This window comes from Anomalospiza imberbis, chromosome 1 (genome assembly GCF_031753505.1).
Source record: "Anomalospiza imberbis isolate Cuckoo-Finch-1a 21T00152 chromosome 1, ASM3175350v1, whole genome shotgun sequence".
Classification (NCBI taxonomy): domain Eukaryota; kingdom Metazoa; phylum Chordata; class Aves; order Passeriformes; family Viduidae; genus Anomalospiza; species Anomalospiza imberbis.
Genome location: NC_089681.1, coordinates 33,116,547 through 33,135,287, shown reverse-complemented (window position 1 = coordinate 33,135,287; position 18,741 = coordinate 33,116,547). Strand labels below are relative to the sequence as shown.

The window sequence follows — 18,741 nt, the reverse complement described above, 5'->3', positions numbered from 1 at the left end:
TTGAATGTGCCTAGACCATGGCATTCCAGCTTGAACAGACAGGTATACTTCTCACACAAGGGATTCTCTCTCCTAGGAAAACATCCTGTTGAGGTCAAAGGTTACATTAAGGAGGAGACTCTGGACATCTGTGTAGCACCACATATGCACAATTACTCAAAATAATAACAGTTACTTGTGCTGAATGAAAGGAAAGGGTCTTGAAAGTCTCATGCTCAGCCTTCAAATCCACACTTATTGAGAATTAGCATAGCTTACATATTTCACATTATATATTTACCTAAATATATCAGACTACATCAAACAAAGCAGAACAAGATAAGGTGTAAGCCAAGGTTAAGCACAGAATCTTCTGAAGACACCTGACCTATAATAAAATAGTGATTCTGTATGTGTCAAACAACAAAAGTTATCCAGCCACATTTATCTACACATCCCAATAATATGCATATTTTCCTATGACAATGCACACTGCAGAATATTTATTTGAAATATTTAAACTTTGAATGCTTACTGCTCTTTCACCTACTGTACTTAACCATAAACAAGAAATCATAACAAATAGTACCAATTTTCCCAGTTAATTTTTCTGCTATACACAATTATTAAAATCTTAATTAAAAAGAAAAGAGAAAGAAAATTTTGCACAAAAGCCTTGAAAGAAATTATAACCCCATAAAATAAACAGACCAGAATTTCTTCAACAGGTATACTGGCCAATGATGTTCTAAATATGTACTTCAAAACTTAGATGCAATGAAAAATTGCCTTTCCTATTGACTAATTTAAATTACAGCTGCTTTTGGTCTCTGACACTGTTTACAGGAGTGTGGCTTTAGTTCCCAGTATTAGAAATTTTTCTAACAGACATGCTATGCCTAAAAGTTTTAAGTGTTAAACTTGCTGAAGTAATACTAAAACAAGTAGGGAAAGAGTATAAACAAAACTTCATGACAAATAAACAAACAAGGAAACCTAAACAAGTGAGGACACAGAGCAGAGCATGGTGGGGGCAGGGATGAAAGTCTGTCTGTAAGAGGCATCCAGCTCTCCATCTTTGCAAACACCTTTCACTTATCAATACTTCATTCAAAATTTCAAACACAGGGCTGCAAGTTTGTGTGGAGGCTCATTTCCATTTCCACTTCACAGGTAATCTGTCTGGATGCACCAGACTCTTACCTGACAGAAAGACTCCCAACCCTGCCTCAGGACCCCTTCTTGGGACCACCATACTTCCACCATTCCCAAAAAAGCTTTCTCTGTCCTGCTCTTATGGATCTCTCCAGGAATTCTCTGCTGCTTGGACAGCTGCGTCATCAGAACATACAACTTCAGCATTCATTACAGCAGTAGAAGTTTAATTTGTGAAAGTAGGGGAAAATTATTTCCTTCATTGTATCTGCATGCATTTGAAGACTGTCCACAGATCCCCTTTCTTGTTAGATTAACCCTTCCCTATCGATCTTCTTTTTTAGGCTCTGATTCTCATTCTCTACAGTCTCACCAAAGTGGACAAAATAATGCAAAGCAAAATCAAGCAGAGCTTGACTTCCTGAAATGTTCTGCAGGTTACCCTCCCCTGGATACCACTTGGCCAGAAGAAATTTGCATTTTCTACAGTATTGCCATAAATATTAGATTGGGAATTCCTAGATAATCCTCTGAGGAAGAAGTGACATTGAACTGGTTGTTTCTCGAAGACGTGGCCAAACCTTGCACATGACTGAACAAGCAACATTGCTAATACCTGAAACTTCTGAGCCTGCCCAGGAGATCAGTGTTACAAACAGCGTGACAGACAGCAGTAACCAGTGGGGGAAAACATGACATTGCGTAAAAGAAACCTTTCCATGTATGTGAAGGGAAGCCTCTGTGTGCATGGCTGTGTCACCAGCTCAGTGTCCAGTGGTCACTCTCAGGGCCTCAAAAGGAAACCCAGTTAAAGAATTCAGTGTCCACCTGAGCCCTGAGCCTTGACAAGCCCAGCCCTGACAAACTGGAGAAAGAAAAACAACAGTGGCTGAGGGTACTCTGTGTGCCACTAATATTTGGAGTACTGAGAGCAGTCTGCAGGGAAAGGTAGAGCCTGGAAGAAGCTGCCAACATTCCCCGTCCCACATTTGTGCAGTTCATCATTCCTGCCTAAATGTATACCTCACACCTGCTCCTATTCAGATCACATCTCCATATTTTGAGTTCTCATCCCGTCTCCAAAGCAGCCCCTCTCAGCATGGTGTCATCTACATATTTAATAGGCAAACACATTCTGTTCTGTCACATAATGATTAATGAAAATGTGGTCTGGTGCTAGCCCCAAGGCAGACACTGAGGAATGCTGCTGTAGCCATCCCTCTGTTTTAACAGTGAGCTCTCACTGACTTCTCTCTAGACATGATTTCCTAACCAGCTTTTTAACCTTCTGCTGTAATTCCTGCCAAACCGCTTTAGCCTAGCTTGCTTTTAAAATGGTTAAGTGAAAAGATTTAACTGCCAGGGCATCAGAAGACATGCTGAAGTAAATTTACATAGCCACAAGCCATGTTATCAGTATACTCATTACTCTATAACCATTGGTAAGAGAAGGTTAATTTGTTCAACTTCAGCTGACTTCATGGTACCAGACATACTTTAATACTAGCCAAGTGAAATGGTGATTTTCCTAAAGCACTGAATTCAATTTTATCCTGTCCTTGAGCATCACAAACACAAGAAAGTGCAGGAGAAAACCCTGCTCTCCACATAATCATGAGCAGAGAAGAGGGTGAGGATCAGATCCATTGCCTGTCCAACACAAAAGCAAGATCACCAAAGGGAGCTGGCAGCAGCCTGGTTAAATACAAGGAGTTCAGATATGAGATTTGTACACATTTTGCAAAAAAAAAAAAAAAAAAAAAAAAAAAGACAGGCTCCCAAAATATTACATGGGTTCAAGAGGGGTCTGAAGACATCCCTGGAAATTAAGCATTCAATTCAGAGGTGCTACAGCTCCACCACATTGGCAAGTTGGGTCTGTGAGATCAGGCAAGTGGTGGCAACTACATCAGGCTCCGCTGGCTGTTTCTCAGAGGTTATTTCAGTGCAAGTGCATTTTGATTTAATCTCCTGGGCATCCTCAGTAGGGGCTGGAGCAATTAGGAGTTGTTCTGGAGGACACCTTCCAGGTTAGCTTTGACTGGAAGGACTCCATTTGGGTGCACTAGGACCACTCTGCTGAGCCAAAGCTTCACATCAAAAAAGACCCTACTCAAAATTAAAGTTCTAATGCAGGTACACCCTAAACACACAAACAATAGCAGGTCTGGAAATCCCCTGAGACAAAAATTTCTGGGATGTGGAAAAGTGCTTAGGGCAAAACTTACACAAGCCTAGCCTGTCCTTGATGCTCCTGAGGTGCCTGCTGATGGACCCTGCAGCAGGCAGGGCACAGCCCCATGGATCCATCAGCCTGGACGGCCACAGCCAGTGCAGCGGCCCTGGGTTGCAATGCCTTCACAAAATTGTATCAATAATGTAGCAACAGTTACTTTTCTGCATCCATGGACATACACATCATTTTAGATCTTCCTGCTATGGCAACTCTCTGTACTTTGCTCCAGGCAGACACTAAATGTTACAGCTTATTTCTGCTTCAGACTCTTCTGAACCTTGGATAAGTGTAAAAGACCCACTCTTGACTTCTACAGTCAGTCAGAAAAAAAAAAAATTAAGCCCAGATTTTATAAATATCTTATTTTCTAGGTGTGACTGGTACTGCCCTGCTTCTGACCTGGTAGCAACCCCTGTAGCATACAGTGACATTAAGCCTGACAAAAACATAACTGTGAGAAATAAAATATGTTTACATTCTGGCTTAACTAAAATACGTGAACCATACTGTACCAGACTTTCCTCTTTGCTTCAAGGCACCCTAAAACTGCAACTTGACATAAGTGTTCATCAGCTTATACTTCCCTTTATACATCACTGGGCAGTGTTGATGGTTTTGTCACACAGAACAATTTTCCATCCTCTCAAAAATAAAAACATCTTGATTATTTATGAACAGACAGTACAGCTGCAAAGACAGCATTTGCAACACCATATTCTGTAATTCATTTCTGTTTGTTATGAAAATCCCCCCCATAGTAATTGCTGCATTTTTTTACTGTTGATTTTGATGTACAGCAATAGTGTTCAATGACAAATCTGGGGCAAACTGGCTATGCCAGAAAGCCCAAATTCAAGTGTGTCTCTAGGTAAATCCAGCTGGTGTGTGTGTGGGTAGTGCTTTTGCTGTTGACAAAGGCATTGCAAATTTTATCAGACTTTTTCCCTACTACACTGAAAGGTTATGCAAAAAAGAGTAAACATACATTATCAAAGTAATCATATCTCATGTCACAATGTAAATTACATGCATGAGGTGGGTCCTGGGTAGTTAGCACAGTCAAATGTCTCTGCAAGTAGCTATGTACAAAAAATTTTCCATTTAGATTGTGCCCAGATCAATGGCTCTCTCTCTTACACTTCATTTTGCCAGTGTTATTTCAACTCCTGTGTACCAGAATAAAAATACAAGATTCAAATAATTTGAATATGCCAGTCTCACACTATGATTTTCTTACTTTTGCATAATTAAAGTTTCCTTTTGCATAAATAAAACTAAACACAAATTCCATGAGCACCTACACAAACTTCTACTTGCATACAACTGGACCAGGATTAAACAATGCAGCAGAATCAAGTGTATTTGTGGATGTTCTTTTTTCACTGGTCTATTAAAAAAATAGTACTGTATTAGTAGTAAGTAAAAGCACTAAGTAAATATTGCAAGAAATACAATAATGCCTCCTGGCAGGATCACAGAAGTATATCTCTAGTGCTGTTTTGACAAAATGTCAAAATCTTCACTTGAAAAACAAATTATATGTTTGTATATTGAGAATTAAGAGCATGCTATAAACTTGACAGAAGCTCTCAACAGTCTGTCAAAAATAGTGGCAAAAATGATTATTTATTTCAAAGCCTGGTTGAAGTTTTGATTTAGGATTGCATATTTAAAATAATGACAAAATATCATATATAACAGTATTTATAAACTATATATGACCAGAACCTACAGTCATCTGCTTTTTTTTTTCTCCAGCATTCTTTGTTGAAGAAAAAAGGTGAAGCAATCCATAATGGGCCAGTAGTACCTGTATCCTTTGTAGTTATTTCTTCCTCACTCATTAGCTCAGTTTTCAAACAATTTGAAATCATTGTTACTTTTAATCCCACCAAAACCAAAGATAAACATCCCAGGAGAACAACCATTAAGAGAAAAGCAAAACCATTACTGCACTTTGCCATTCATCATTGTATCCAATTTAATTTCTGTTTTTACAGAATTTTCCATGATTTTCCTTCCTTGTATAAATATATCCTCTAGAGTTAGTCTTTATTTATATTTATGAAAACAAACAAACATTAGAATACCAGAAATGTACTGTGAATGTAGCTGCATTTATTTTCATACAGGTATTAATGAAAAGTTGCCTATATTAACTATTTGCCCTCTTGCTTTTCTGTCTCTAATTTATTGTTATGAAACACAGTAAGAAGAAACTGTAAAAGTTGCTTTCCCTTTTGTAATACTAAAGATTATATAGTACTCAAGGAAAAAGAAGTTTAGTCTTTAAGAGCAAAATAGTGGCCCATGTCTGAGACCAAGTTTTGTTGGCTGGCACAGCCCTTGTGAGGTTTTTAATCTGCATTGTGAAGTATGTGAGTAATACAAAAAAAAACCCCCAAACCTTCCAGTAATATATTAAACACACTTATTACAGAAACCAAGAAAAATGAAAGAGATTGAATCTCAAGAACAATGCAAGTCTCTCTTGTGAGAAACACTATTTAATAAATTATAAATACAGCATCAAATGAAATAGAAAGATAAATTCAGCCTTCCTGGCTGAATGAAAAAAAAATATTGCACAAATCAAGAACTTTTTATTACCAGTTGTGATGATGGAGTTGAAATATTGCAAGAGAAAATTATTATTGCTTTAGAAAAGGTATTTTTTCTATATTAACTCCTAGAAATAATGTTATGAATGTTGCACTAAGAATTTTTTGATCATCAGGGTAGGCATAGTGGGTGGGGGCATAACTCCATCTCTCCAGGGTAAGTTTCAACAATGGCAAACAGCTGGAAACTAAGTAAGAAAGCATAAAAAGGACAGATATCCACACAGCACTAATTCATCCCCAGTCTCCAGTGATCTTGTACATCAAGAATTTCTTGTCTCTGTAAATTTAATATTTGAGCTTGTCAAAGTTATGTTTGAACTGGCATAAACTTTTTGCATCCACATCTTTTTGCATCCAGCAGCAAAGAGCTACACAGCTAAGTTACATGAAACCTAAAGAAATACTGCTTTTGCTCACTCTCAACCTATTTCAATAAATTTAAATATTGGAAGGGAGAAAAAAATATTTGCTCATTTATCTACTTCTCTTTCATAATTTTAATTCTTAGTACTTCTCTTAGATACTACAGCTAAGACAAAAAAATCAGCAACTTTCTGATTACATCACTAAGAAAATTTTGTTCACAAGAAAATAACATTAATTTGTATATCTGGCTTATGGATACAAAGACTATAAACATCTGTGCAATGAATGATTTTATCCTGACTGTGGTAGAAGAAAGTTTCAAATCCTGAAAGCAAAGAGAAAGAAGAAACACTGAGCATGGAAAATCCTAGGTTTCTCTGCAAGAATCCCTGCATGTTCTGGATTGCATGGCAAAAACTTTAAAATTTAACTAGTAACTGAGGAAAATCATAAAAGGATTATTTTATATTTGGACAAGGAATTAAACATATTTCAAGTGAAATTATCTGAGATTTCTGAGTCGGCAAAACTCTACTAAAAATGTCATGACAGCACAGAATTACTTTCTCCCTTTCACATTTTTCTTACTAGACTCTTCTGTTTCACTTATTGGCCCAAATTCATAGAAACCACCTATGTCTGTCAAATTATTCTGGTGCCTCTGTAAAGTCTGAAGGCTGTTCTGTGCTTGTCCTGGCATAGTTCATAACCACATGGATTACATATTTTTAAATATAGAAGATGTCTAAGGATAGACAGCTGCAATTCAGCAGCTGGAGCCTAGCCTAATAAATGTGATGGCTCTGCACTGCTCCCCACCAACCCTCATATGAAGCATTCCAGTTGTGGTAAAGAATCAGCAGCCTAACTTGAGCAGATGTGGCAAAACAGCCTACAGAAATTTTACTAATTGTAATAAAAATGTGTTTAATTTGCTCTTTTGTTCTGTGTTTTTGACCCAACTATGAATTTCCTTCTGTTGAATATGCCTTCCACTTGTCTTGTCCCCATGCCACCAGCATTCCCTTCCTACATGTTGATCCCTCTTTCCTTTGAGCCCAGCCTTGCTTTGTCTTACAAGCAGACTGGGTACGAGCTCAACTGAGGGCTAGCAATAAATCTCAACAAGAAAAAAGTACAACCATTTACACTGTCCAAGGAGAAATGGCAAGCACAGCACTGGATTCACTGATGGGTCCTTCCTTCCTTTCTACCAGCATTGAAGGTGAGGCAGCAGAAGATTCTTGCCTAATTTCTCCTTAGAAAGCCAGCACTGGCATGTCAGCCACTTTAAACTGCTTTCATACCACTGGAGAGGCTTTGGCATCTCATGATTAAGACTGTTGTTAAACTGAACTCTAATTAGAAGTGTTCATCTCTCTCCAGGCAATACAGAAGGAGCCTAAATGGGCTTTATCCTAACCTAACTGCATAAAGAAAAAAATGCATAAAGAAAAATGGAGAAATTTGGCCCTATACCTTCTGCTGATTGCAACCACATTGATGGAGATGACTTTCATCAGCTCCTTCTAATAGAATGGTCCACAGCAGGTACTTTCCTAAATGTGCCTCTGCCTCTGGTAGAGGCAGCCAGCCCATGATAACCCCAAAGCTACATTAAGAGTTGTAATTTGCAAACTGTTAGAAGGAACACTTTCAGAATTGTTAAATCAGTAATGTTAATGTCTTGGGAAAAGAAATGGAAGTCCCAGCAATGCCAGAGGAGGTGTGAACACATCTGAGAAAGGGCTAAGCAAGCACTGGTAGGACATCCATGGATGTACAGCTTTAAATACATGAAATAACAAATTAGAAGAAGGATTAGGTGCAAAACTCATCCAGGAGAAAACTCACCAAAATCTTCCAAATTTTTAGACAAAACTGTCATAAGAAGATCATGGAAGATGTGAGGGAGAAAAGAAAGACTTCTTAAAAAGGAACTAAGAAAAGTTCTGTTCAGGTTTATAGGGCATAGAAAACTAAATAGGAAGACAGTCTTCAAGCCACTAAGCTTGAGTTTGGGAATATTAGACCTCCTCTCTTCACATGCACATTTACTATAGCTTTTAGGAAGTAAATACTATAGTAAAGATCAATGACTTTAGAAAAACACATGCAAAGACTTTGCAAAAGATCAAGACACAGATGATATAATGATTCAATTTTAGTATCTTGATAACAGCTAAAACTTGATCACCTTAGGGTTTTGGGTTAAGAGGAACTTAACCGCTTCCAACTTAAAAAGAAAAGCAAACAAAATCACAAGGAAAAAAAAGCAAAAAAATTTTAAAAAGTGAAAAGCAGGATAATTACGCAGACGTCAATATGCATCCATACCTAAATGCCACAGACCCCAATAAGCACTCATATATTTAGAAAGATTCCTTTCTCAAATACAGTGCACACACATAACCTCGTCTATATGAATGCATACACCAGCTGTATTTTCTTCCCTACTTGCAGCAAATGTCTCAAAAAAAGACAACACTGCATAACGTTTTCTTCTCATGCAGAAAAGCAACAGAGGCCTAGCAAATTGTAGTAAAATTTAGCATTGCACATGGAAGATCAGTCCCATCAAGTGCTTTAAGAGAACTAAAACCAACCACATCCCAAAGAAGTCCGAAACAAAACCACCTGATACCGCTGCCAAATCATAACTGCTTCTTCCTGCATTACTAAGAAACACATCTGCAACCTTGGACTTTCTCTCTGACAGACTTCATACTTCTACCATCTACTAATGACTGACACGCTTGATCTGTAAAAAAGATGGATTTTAACTTTTTTTTTTATAATGAGAAAAATATTTTTCATCCCTCATTTCCAAAAACAGCTGGAGCAGTTTGGCATAAATGTCAAAAAATATCTCAAATAGTAAAGGACTGCCAAATTCCACCAAGAAAGGTAAAATGAGTGGGAAAAAGAATAAGTCGCTGAAATCTTTTCTTAAAATGGAAACACTTGTGCAATTTCAACTCTCCATAGCAAGCATTATTATGTCCTCTGAAATCAAGAACTCAAAAGCTCTCTTTCAAGTAGACAGTTGGGTTATGGTTTGAAGGCCTCTTGATTTCAGTCTTATTTAAGAAAAATCAAAGGGGTTTATCTTAATGAATACACAGCTTAAAAGCACCAGGTTCTTGTTTACCATAAAGACTTATCCATACCCTGCAAGTTTTAACACACTTTACAAATAAATACAAACAACTTCTATTCTAGATAAGCTTTAAAACTGTTACTGAGCCTCTTTTTTCTTAAGTCTATTTTCTGTTAAAATCTGTCTAAGATATGTCACAGGCTCAGGATTAAGAAATAATAATAAAAAAAATCAACAGCTACACAAAAAAAAATCCAATTCAATCCCCTTTCAACTTACAAAAACGTGCCTCACAGGGACCATAAAATCCATGTAATTACCTGCTGCAGGATCTGTAACTGCTTGACTGGTGATGCCAGATGGTGGTTCTTGAAGCTGGTATGTTGCATTTGTGGAGGGTGTCGTAGGGCTGGTGTTGCTGTTTGTCATGTAATGTGAAGGGTATGGTGAGCTATTATAATACTGTGCATATTGGCCCTGGCCAAAACTGGGATAAGAGGGATATTCCTGCAAGACAAAAAAGCAACTGAGTAGTACATCAAAGTTTTGCTACTTTTTAGTATAAATTACAAAATATAACTACAAACACATGTCAGACTTTGAGCACGGATGCTCCCTGGACTGGATGCTGTAGGACCTAAAACTGTGAGGCATTAAAAGAAAATCTAAATTACACATAATTTAGTATGTCTTCTTATACAAGCAGTTTATTAGACACACTGCTGAAGATGTGTGAATAAGAACATCAAACTCTGACAATTAGCTCTAAGATGACAGATTGAAGAAAAACAATTATAAACTTTAGTTTAACTTGAAAGATGACAATTTCTTTCAACAAGCTATTTAAGAGCTACATTTTTTCACTGCATGAGAATTCTATGTTTGCCAAAGTTTGCTGAGCTCCTATTTACAAATTTACCTGCTGTGAACTATTAAATCCAGTAGAATTTGTGAGTGAATTATTTCCTGCATATATTCCTGATGATGTTGTAAAACTGCTGCCTGAAATGAAATGAAAAATTATGTGAATTACTAAAACAAAGTATTGGAAAATAACTTCTATCACACAATTATATCATAACATCATGGCATATTTGTAATATTTCCCATATGTTGAGCAATTCAGCTCTATGACATGTTAATACATAGAAAGTGATAATTCATAGTTCTTACAGTCTGTGTTTCATTATTGCAATAAAAAAATGCCCTTGAAATTTAGACTGGAATTTTGGACCCACCTCAGGTCTGATTGCAAATTTGGCTATTGCACCCCTCTGAATAACACTTTTTTTTTTACTTTTTTTTTTTTTTTTTTTCTGTTGAACAGTAAGGGTAAGCCTTGTCCCAAGAGACACCATCGCCCCTCATAAAAGCCTGGTAGCTCTGTTTCTCCTGCCACCTTTGAGAACTGTGTCCTCTCCCCTCCCTGAGCCTCCGCCCCTAACAGGAGCAGCAAAAGCCATAACCCCCTGCTCCAAACAGCTCAGTCCGACTGCAAAGCCATTAGGACTCACTAATCGATCAGAGACAGCCTTGGGCTGCAAACCTTTCCTCTTCTGACAGAGTGTGCTGGGCATGACACAAAAGAAAAAAAGTACCTCTCTGAAAAGGGAGACCCAAGATGGAATTTAGCCCAGAGACTGAATTACTGCCTTCATCTCCCTCCTCCAGCTTTCATGATCTACCAAAAATAGACAGATGGGGCTCTCGTTTAAAACCCAACCTGAAAAGCTGTTCCACTAAAAGGGCAGCAACCCCCTTTCAGCTGTTTTGCCCTCGCTGGCTGTAACCCAGGAGTGACACAGCCACCAGCTGAGACATATGGATGCACAGGGTGAAGCTACATAAGCCACCACAAAGTCTATAATGAGGCAACCTATTGAACTCATCCATCAGGAGAGCAACAGTCAGCGCAGGTTATTAAAGTGCACAGGTTGTTTACAGCCTCTCTCACCATCAAAATCTGCCTCAGTGCAAAGATATACTTTGAGGCCTTGGGAGCAAAACTTGCAGGTAAGCAAAGGAGACAAGGAGGGATGAAAATCAGCAGGGAGTCAGGCACACAGATGCACCAAGCTTCTGATGTACCCAACATAACCCAATTAACAACTAAATCCAAAAAGAAGTTAATCACTGGGAGAAGCAACATTTCTTGCAACTCCAAAGAGGACAGAATGCAGATAGGGGTCCATACTTACTACAACCCCTGAAGGACATTTGTGAGCTATTTAGTTTTCTTAAACAAAAGACCACCAAACCAAGAGGTATTGTAGCTAGAAGTCAGAAGGAAAAATATTTAAATGTTTTGACTGCAAAAGTTACTAAAATCACATACAAGTGAAGTCTCAAAGAAGTAGATGAGAAGTCCAACAGCAGTGGGAGTAAAGGATGAAGCTTAAACTTAATGTATGAAATGACGATAAACATTTATCTTCTATCTTCTACTAGTGCAAAATCCCTGATGTTGATAGATGCTACTAATCCTGTGAACTAAAATCAGATTACTTCAGCAGAAGAGTTGACATCCAAGTTTAGCAGATAGTACAGATAAACAGTACTAATGAGAAAAGCATGTTGTTTTAAATTTAATTTAAAATTGGAAAACAGATTTTTTTTTTATTATGACAAACACAAAAGCCAAAATACAGCTGAAAAATATTTTAAATTGCAAAATTTTGAAATAATATTTTATTTCTTATAGTGCACTGTCTGGAAAAGTGTAAGTCACTGCATCTCTTCTTATTTCTATAGGGTTTTTCAAAGATGCAGTAATACATTCAAACCCAGGTTTTAAAGGCGCACAGTTTGAGCCACTCCAAAAAGATATAAAAGGCCTCTCATAGTTGTAAGTAGAAAAAAACCCAGACTTTGTTTGAGGAATACATTATCTTTCCTCAAAAAGTTTGGAAAATAATTTGCAAGAGCAAATGAGAAAAGTAATTACATGCCAGCCAGCATCTCTCCCTCTCAGACAAAGACACACACACACACACTAACATGCAGATCTCTCTTTCATCTCATGGTCAGCACTGGCTTCTATGGAGGAGGGGTAAGGGTCTCCTAGACCGTAACAAACATGAAGCAGGTTTCTCAGAAACAGCTCTGTGGGCCACCCAGAACTACAGGCCTGAAGTTGTTTTTAAAATACTCATGATTTTGCAAATTGTTTTTTAAATATTCAGCCATGACGTGGCATAGAGCTGCTATCCTGCCTTAGCTGAACAAACACTAAAATAGGAATCACTACAAAACATGCGAGATTTACTGCCCTAAGTTGGCCAGCTACATAGCTTTAAAATGTGATAAAAGCTGTAAGTTGGGGGTCAAAGGTCTATTTTGCAGAGAGCTCTGACCCACATTAAAGCTGGGAATCCCAGTCAGCATCGGAAGGCGGCCGGACCCTGCTGGGACCAGGGCGCGCTCCAGGTGCGGGGCGCGCCCTGTGCCGCCGCAGGCACGGCATAAGGTCCTCCCCCGTGTATTGGCCACAGAAGCCCCTTTGCTTCCCTAGCTCAGTCTCCTTGCCATGGGCTATGTCTATCATCAGGGTATGTGGCAGAAGTTTAGTGCAGCTCTCTTGGGAAAGCCTTAGACGGCCAGATGGGCTATTTAAACTCAAGGTTTCTTCCGTTTGCTTACAGTGTTTAAAAATCCTTGGCAAACTCCCCCTTGTTGTCCTAGTAACTGCTTAGCCATCCAGCACAATATTTTTATACTGTATAATAATAACCAAATACCTTAACGTTTACTTTTTTACGGTTGAATTCCCAAACCAATGGGATAGTTATTCTCGATCATCACAGCCTTGGTAACTAAAACAATGCTAGTGCTCATCACAGGTCTAGCACCCTTCCAGTGGTAGGGTATTCGAGTGGAGGGTACAAGCCATGCTTTTTATCACAATCAAAGGAGACCCAAATAAGACATATGCAAATGGAGCTCTCTCCTTGCTGTTTGCCTCAGCCCTTCTCCACTCCATTTATCCTCACAGTGCAATTCCTATAAATCTGCCTATATAGGAACAACGGCCCATTCCCATAGCTATTAGTCATGTAAGTGGTCTTTCAACATCTATGAAGCAACTTATATGAAAAACAGCTTAAGGAACACACTCGTTAAATAAAGTAAGGCGGGGGGAGAGGGGAGTGGGGAGATGTGTGGCAGAACCGCCTGAGTACTCTTCTCACCCTCTCCCCTATGCACACTTCCTTATTGAGATTTGTGACAAACAAAAATCCAATTACCAGAATAAACTTAGCAAGGAGTCACAGGCAGCAATTCTCCTTATAATTTTCATAAGTTGGCAGCCTCTACCTCCACTATTGTTCGGTGACTAATGACGCTGAAATTTTAGCAGGGTCAGGAAAAGCACTGGGTTTAATTGGCTGCACATACACCGCGAGACAGCGTCTCTACATTGCAGGGAGACATTCATCCCAGGGAGAGGAACCAGAATTAACTCCAAAGCTTTGGAGCGTGAGGTAACCCCAGTCAGGGAACACGAGCAGGACAACTGCAAGGCCGCTAGGAAATCCCCTTTGCCGCAGGCAAGAATGCCAGCAGGGCCTCGAGCCGCTGTCATGTAACGCTCCGTTGCGGAGTAGGTTGTGGGATCCATTATCTCCATTTAGCAGCTCAGCAGCTGCACGCAGGAGATGAAGAACAGCTATTGCAGGCTGTGACAAGGCTGAGGCTACAGCCTGCCCATACACTGCTAGAGGGAAAAGGGAGAATAAACTAATTTTCCTCTCTGGAGGTTTCTGCACAAACAACTGAACAGCAGCAGCACTAACCCCGTCTTCTGTCATGAGAATCAATTTTGTCCTTAAACAATAGTTGAAATTATGAATAGGTTCTCCTTCCAAAATTAAAACAGGAAAGAGAAACAAATGTTCCTGTTTACTTTTAACAGCTGTTCAATCAAAAGGAAGAATTAAGTCAATTTAGAGTTATTTCAAATACACAAGTTTACTTAATGAAAATATTACAAAGACATATATTCTCATGTGTAGTATAGACATATATTGTCAAACATTTAACTGCAAGAAAGACCTGATCAGAAATGTGATTATTTTCTACTTAGCAACTAACAACTCCTCCAGTCTTTTCATTTGAAATATTCTCCTTATTTGCATTCTTATGGTCTCTAAGTTTCTGTAGAAGACCAGTCCTTCCCTCACCCACACATTGTGCTGTTTATGAGCACAACAGAAAGGACATACACACCACAGGGACGCTCCAAGTCTGACCTGTAGCTCTTCTGCCCAAGCCAGATTGTTAGTGATCCACTGACTTCCACAGGTAGGCAGATCTCAGCCCAAGCACAGCACAGCTCGAGCACAACCCAGGCTAAGAGCCCCCTCCCCGCTAAGCCCTGCAGACAAATCCATCATTACATCAATGCTTCTGATCCTTTTCTTATTAGAGCTTCACAACTGGGTCATCTTTAACATATTTCTTTTTGCAGAATATTTTAAGATCCTTGCCTCTCAAAGTATACAGCCGAAATGCTTTCCAAGATGTTACTGTTCCTTGACAACTCTTGACAACTGTCACCCTTTGCTGAGCTTGACAATTCTGCTGTGATACAAATTCTGATTGTGATTCTGCTTGACAATTCTGATTGTGATACAAATTTTGCATATAGCAAAAAAAACCCCAAAAAGCAATACCCTTTATGGCAGACTATGGAGTCTATTGACAGAGTCCTAGCTTTGCACTACTAATGCCAGCATTCACATTACTTACAGCTTTCACTTAAAATTTTCCAAGCACTGTCTACATTATCCTATGCTGCTCTCTCTTCCCTCCCTCTACTGAATGAGTTTCCAATAGACATCTGCAAAACTATTTCCCTGTCCTCCCTAAAATCCCTTTTTATTGACATCCTTCTGCTTGAGATCTTACAAAAAACACCTTTACAGCTGTTAGATAACCAGTATGGGGTGCCAGCTGTTTATTATATATAAACAGTGTCAGCTTTATTGTTTCATTAGGCTCTTCTAGCCTGTGTGTTTAATTTTAGCCTCCAACTTCTATGGACTATATTTTTATTTGCCTATAGAATTTAACACAACAGGATCCCAGTATATGACTGTGGCATGAAGGCACTACTGCAATAGAAATTATAGGCAGCACAGACATGATTTTTCAATCATACTATTTCCTAGCAACTGTGAATTATCAGTTCCTTAAAAGTTGAAATGTTGATTCAGAAGTTCATTTTAGCTGCTGCTGGCAAGGATTTTGAGATTTCTCCTACAGAGAGGTAGGATTTTTGGATGGGGGAAGGCGGGTGTGGAGGTGTGTTTGCTTGAGTTCTTTTGCGTAGCTCCCTGCAGAAAGCAAAACCAGTAACCTTGTTTGGTTGTATTTACTCTGATGAGGAGAAGATCATCACTATTCAGCATGTAGATTAAAATCCATGTGCTACTCTGGTCCTGTCCCTCTTGCTTGTCAGAGTACACTATAAATCATCAATATTTGAGATGTCAGATGGTCACTTCTGCCCTATGGAGCTACTCAACATGCGGTTCAAAAGAAGATTTAAAAAATGCAACAAAAAACATCTCTCTTGTGTCTGAGCAAAGGACTGGATCAATATATTCTTAAAGCTGTGGAACAAAAGCTAAATCTTATTCACTCAGTCTCTGAAAGCACTTTTATCTCAAGATATTTTATCGAGTGCTTACTTAGTGGCACACACTTTGGACTGAGCTTGATAATATACAAAGGTGTTAAACTTATAAGAAAATATGGTCCATTTCTGTGATTGATGACTTATTTCAACAATTCCAAAATCTGCAACACACCTGATATCTACTGCCAAATTTAGGGGTGAAAAGGCCTGCAGCAGACATCCCAAATTAGCTATTTCTGGTAAACAAAGATTTTTTAAAATATCTGTTAAGTGGTGAACAATCCAGAACCAGGCACACCCAGTGACTTCTCAATACAGAAGAGGGAAAAGGAATTGGGAGAACAAGGTGGAAAGACATTAAATAAACTAAACAGGCAAGTACATCTACAAAATATAATTGATAATAATAGCCTGCACATACAAAGACTTACAGCTTTTAAATAGACTTCAAAGAAACAAACTTCAATCATTACTTAGCTACCTCCACAGCTGCAGTAGGTATTTTTATCTTCTTCTCCCTCCTCGAACACGCTCAGGTGTCAAATTATATTTGGTACTTCCTAAATTCATAATCCTGTCACGTTTTACAGGACTAGCTTTGTCTCGTTCACTATTTGCTAAACTACTGCTATTCAGAGATACATTTTTTTTACTGTAATAACACTAGAATACTTCACTGTTTAAAATTTAATGAAGCAAGGGGTCTTTTAAACTGCTGAGAGCTGGCCTGTTGCTCTCTCAGCAAAGGCAATCATCATTTCATCTCCAACTGCAATAAAATCAGAGTTAAATGCTCAAGCAAACATTCATTTTTATTCTAGGAATATAACAAAATAAGAAGGAAAAACCCCACCACAGCATTAGCTACATGCTACATCTAATTAATGGTAATATCTGGTTATACAGACCTTGCATCTGGTAGCTATAAGGAGCCTGTCCAGGTTGAGGTGTGCTAAAGCTGGCACCGTAGCTTAGAAATCCTGTCTGTCCAGGTGACTGTGACTGTGCCAATCCACCTTCTGTCTTGATGCCTGCCCACAATGCACCTAAATCAGTTAGTGACAGCAAATCTATTTGTTCATATTCAAACAGGAATGGAAAATAAAATCACTTCATTAACAGCCATTTTAACATATACCTACTATTGCCTGAGAGAACAAATATTGAGAGCATGCACAAATTAATAGGGTAAGGGCAGTCTAAAAGCACACTGAAAACTGAAGTTCACCAGGGAGAGGTTACATTCACAACTGTGTTTCCAATAACTGCAAAAGAAATTTGTACATGAACAGGAAGTTGCATTATTCCTTTTTTCCTTTCCTGCCAGAGGCAAACTTTTCCATATATTCATGTCATTACACAGAGGTAGATTAGCAACTTTATATGAATTTAATGAAGCATAGCATAGCCAAGCTCTCCTGCCATCTACCCATTAATGACCTAAATGAAAATTGCATTGTATATTATTCCTACATGAAAATTACACAGCTCCAAGAATGGATTTTTTAAGAATTAGAAGTGGATAAAGAGAACTAGCAGTATTAAATGCAATGATGATTTTTCAAAGGTTATTAAACACTAATTCAGTTCTTAACAAATAAGCACCTAAGAGACAGGAACTATTCCTGAAGCAATCTCCTGAACTGGGAAAAACATAGCAGAGTCATTAATCTGCACTGATGGAGAAATCCATTACATACCACATTACTCTCTCCTTTCTAAATTTAGTTATAAAATAATCCAAAGTCTGATCAGTGAATGATTTGCTGCCCAGTTTCAGTATCAGCAAGCAAAATACTAAGGAAATGCACACAATTCAGCCTCTATCTCTTAGATTTAATTATAACATTGTCCCAGTATGAACTACCATTTAAAAATAATTATAGCCAAAGTAATGGAAAAGTGATACAATAGTCTTAGGTTTCACTGTGGCATTCAGTGATACCTCATTGTTCAGAAACCAACAATATTTGAACTGAATTAACTAAGTGTGAATTAGTAACATTCCTTTGAAAATTACTGTTAATCTAAGTCCATTTCCTGGTTGGATTTTTCTTGAGACAATATCCAACAATGTTTCAAGGTAGGGGAGGGCTCAGAAGTTACTGCGTTGGCAAAACTTCAATACCTCCCTATATACAAATGGCAGCATATTTTCTACCATCTAAGTAATTATTTTTCAACTGTTGTCATTAATTAACCTCAATTCCTTCTGCCAGACCTTCTAACTGCTGAGCTAAACCTGTTTGCTTGTTTTTCCCTGATGCTTACTTGATTCTTCTGTTTCATGTTACAATTAAGCAGTTCAAATGACGAATCTTGACACCTCATTTCCAAGGGGAAACTCCTGCTGTGGATGGTTTGGTATCAACAATCCCTATTTGTTGTCTGTTTAAGGACTTATGAAATGCTGATTATACATGGCTTAGAGAAAGTTTAACTAAATCAAGCATTACATTTCTCATCTAAATTTCCTTTAACAGCCTGATCCAACTCTCCATCTCAGATGGAGCAGAAGATGATCAAAAGCAGCAGTAGGAGGATGCCACTTGAGTGAAGACAACTTGGCATTGACATGCCCTTCTGCAAACCTCCATGCTATGAAGAGCTTTCATCTCCTGGGGCTTACTCTCACACTTGC

The 18,741-nt window shown here is 38.4% G+C and overlaps 1 protein-coding gene across 1 annotated transcript in view; it reads right to left on the bottom strand.

The window, feature by feature from the left end:
- EYA1 (EYA transcriptional coactivator and phosphatase 1) overlaps nucleotides 1-18,741 on the bottom strand; it is a 155,877-nt gene that overhangs the window by 44,999 nt on the left and 92,137 nt on the right. The window contains exons 9-11 of the mRNA XM_068186901.1: nucleotides 17,009-17,146; nucleotides 10,380-10,462; nucleotides 9,781-9,967 (exon numbers count right to left, since the gene is read on the bottom strand). Coding sequence (XP_068043002.1) covers nucleotides 9,781-9,967; nucleotides 10,380-10,462; nucleotides 17,009-17,146 — 408 coding nt within the window. The remainder of the gene's footprint in view (nucleotides 1-9,780; nucleotides 9,968-10,379; nucleotides 10,463-17,008; nucleotides 17,147-18,741) is intronic.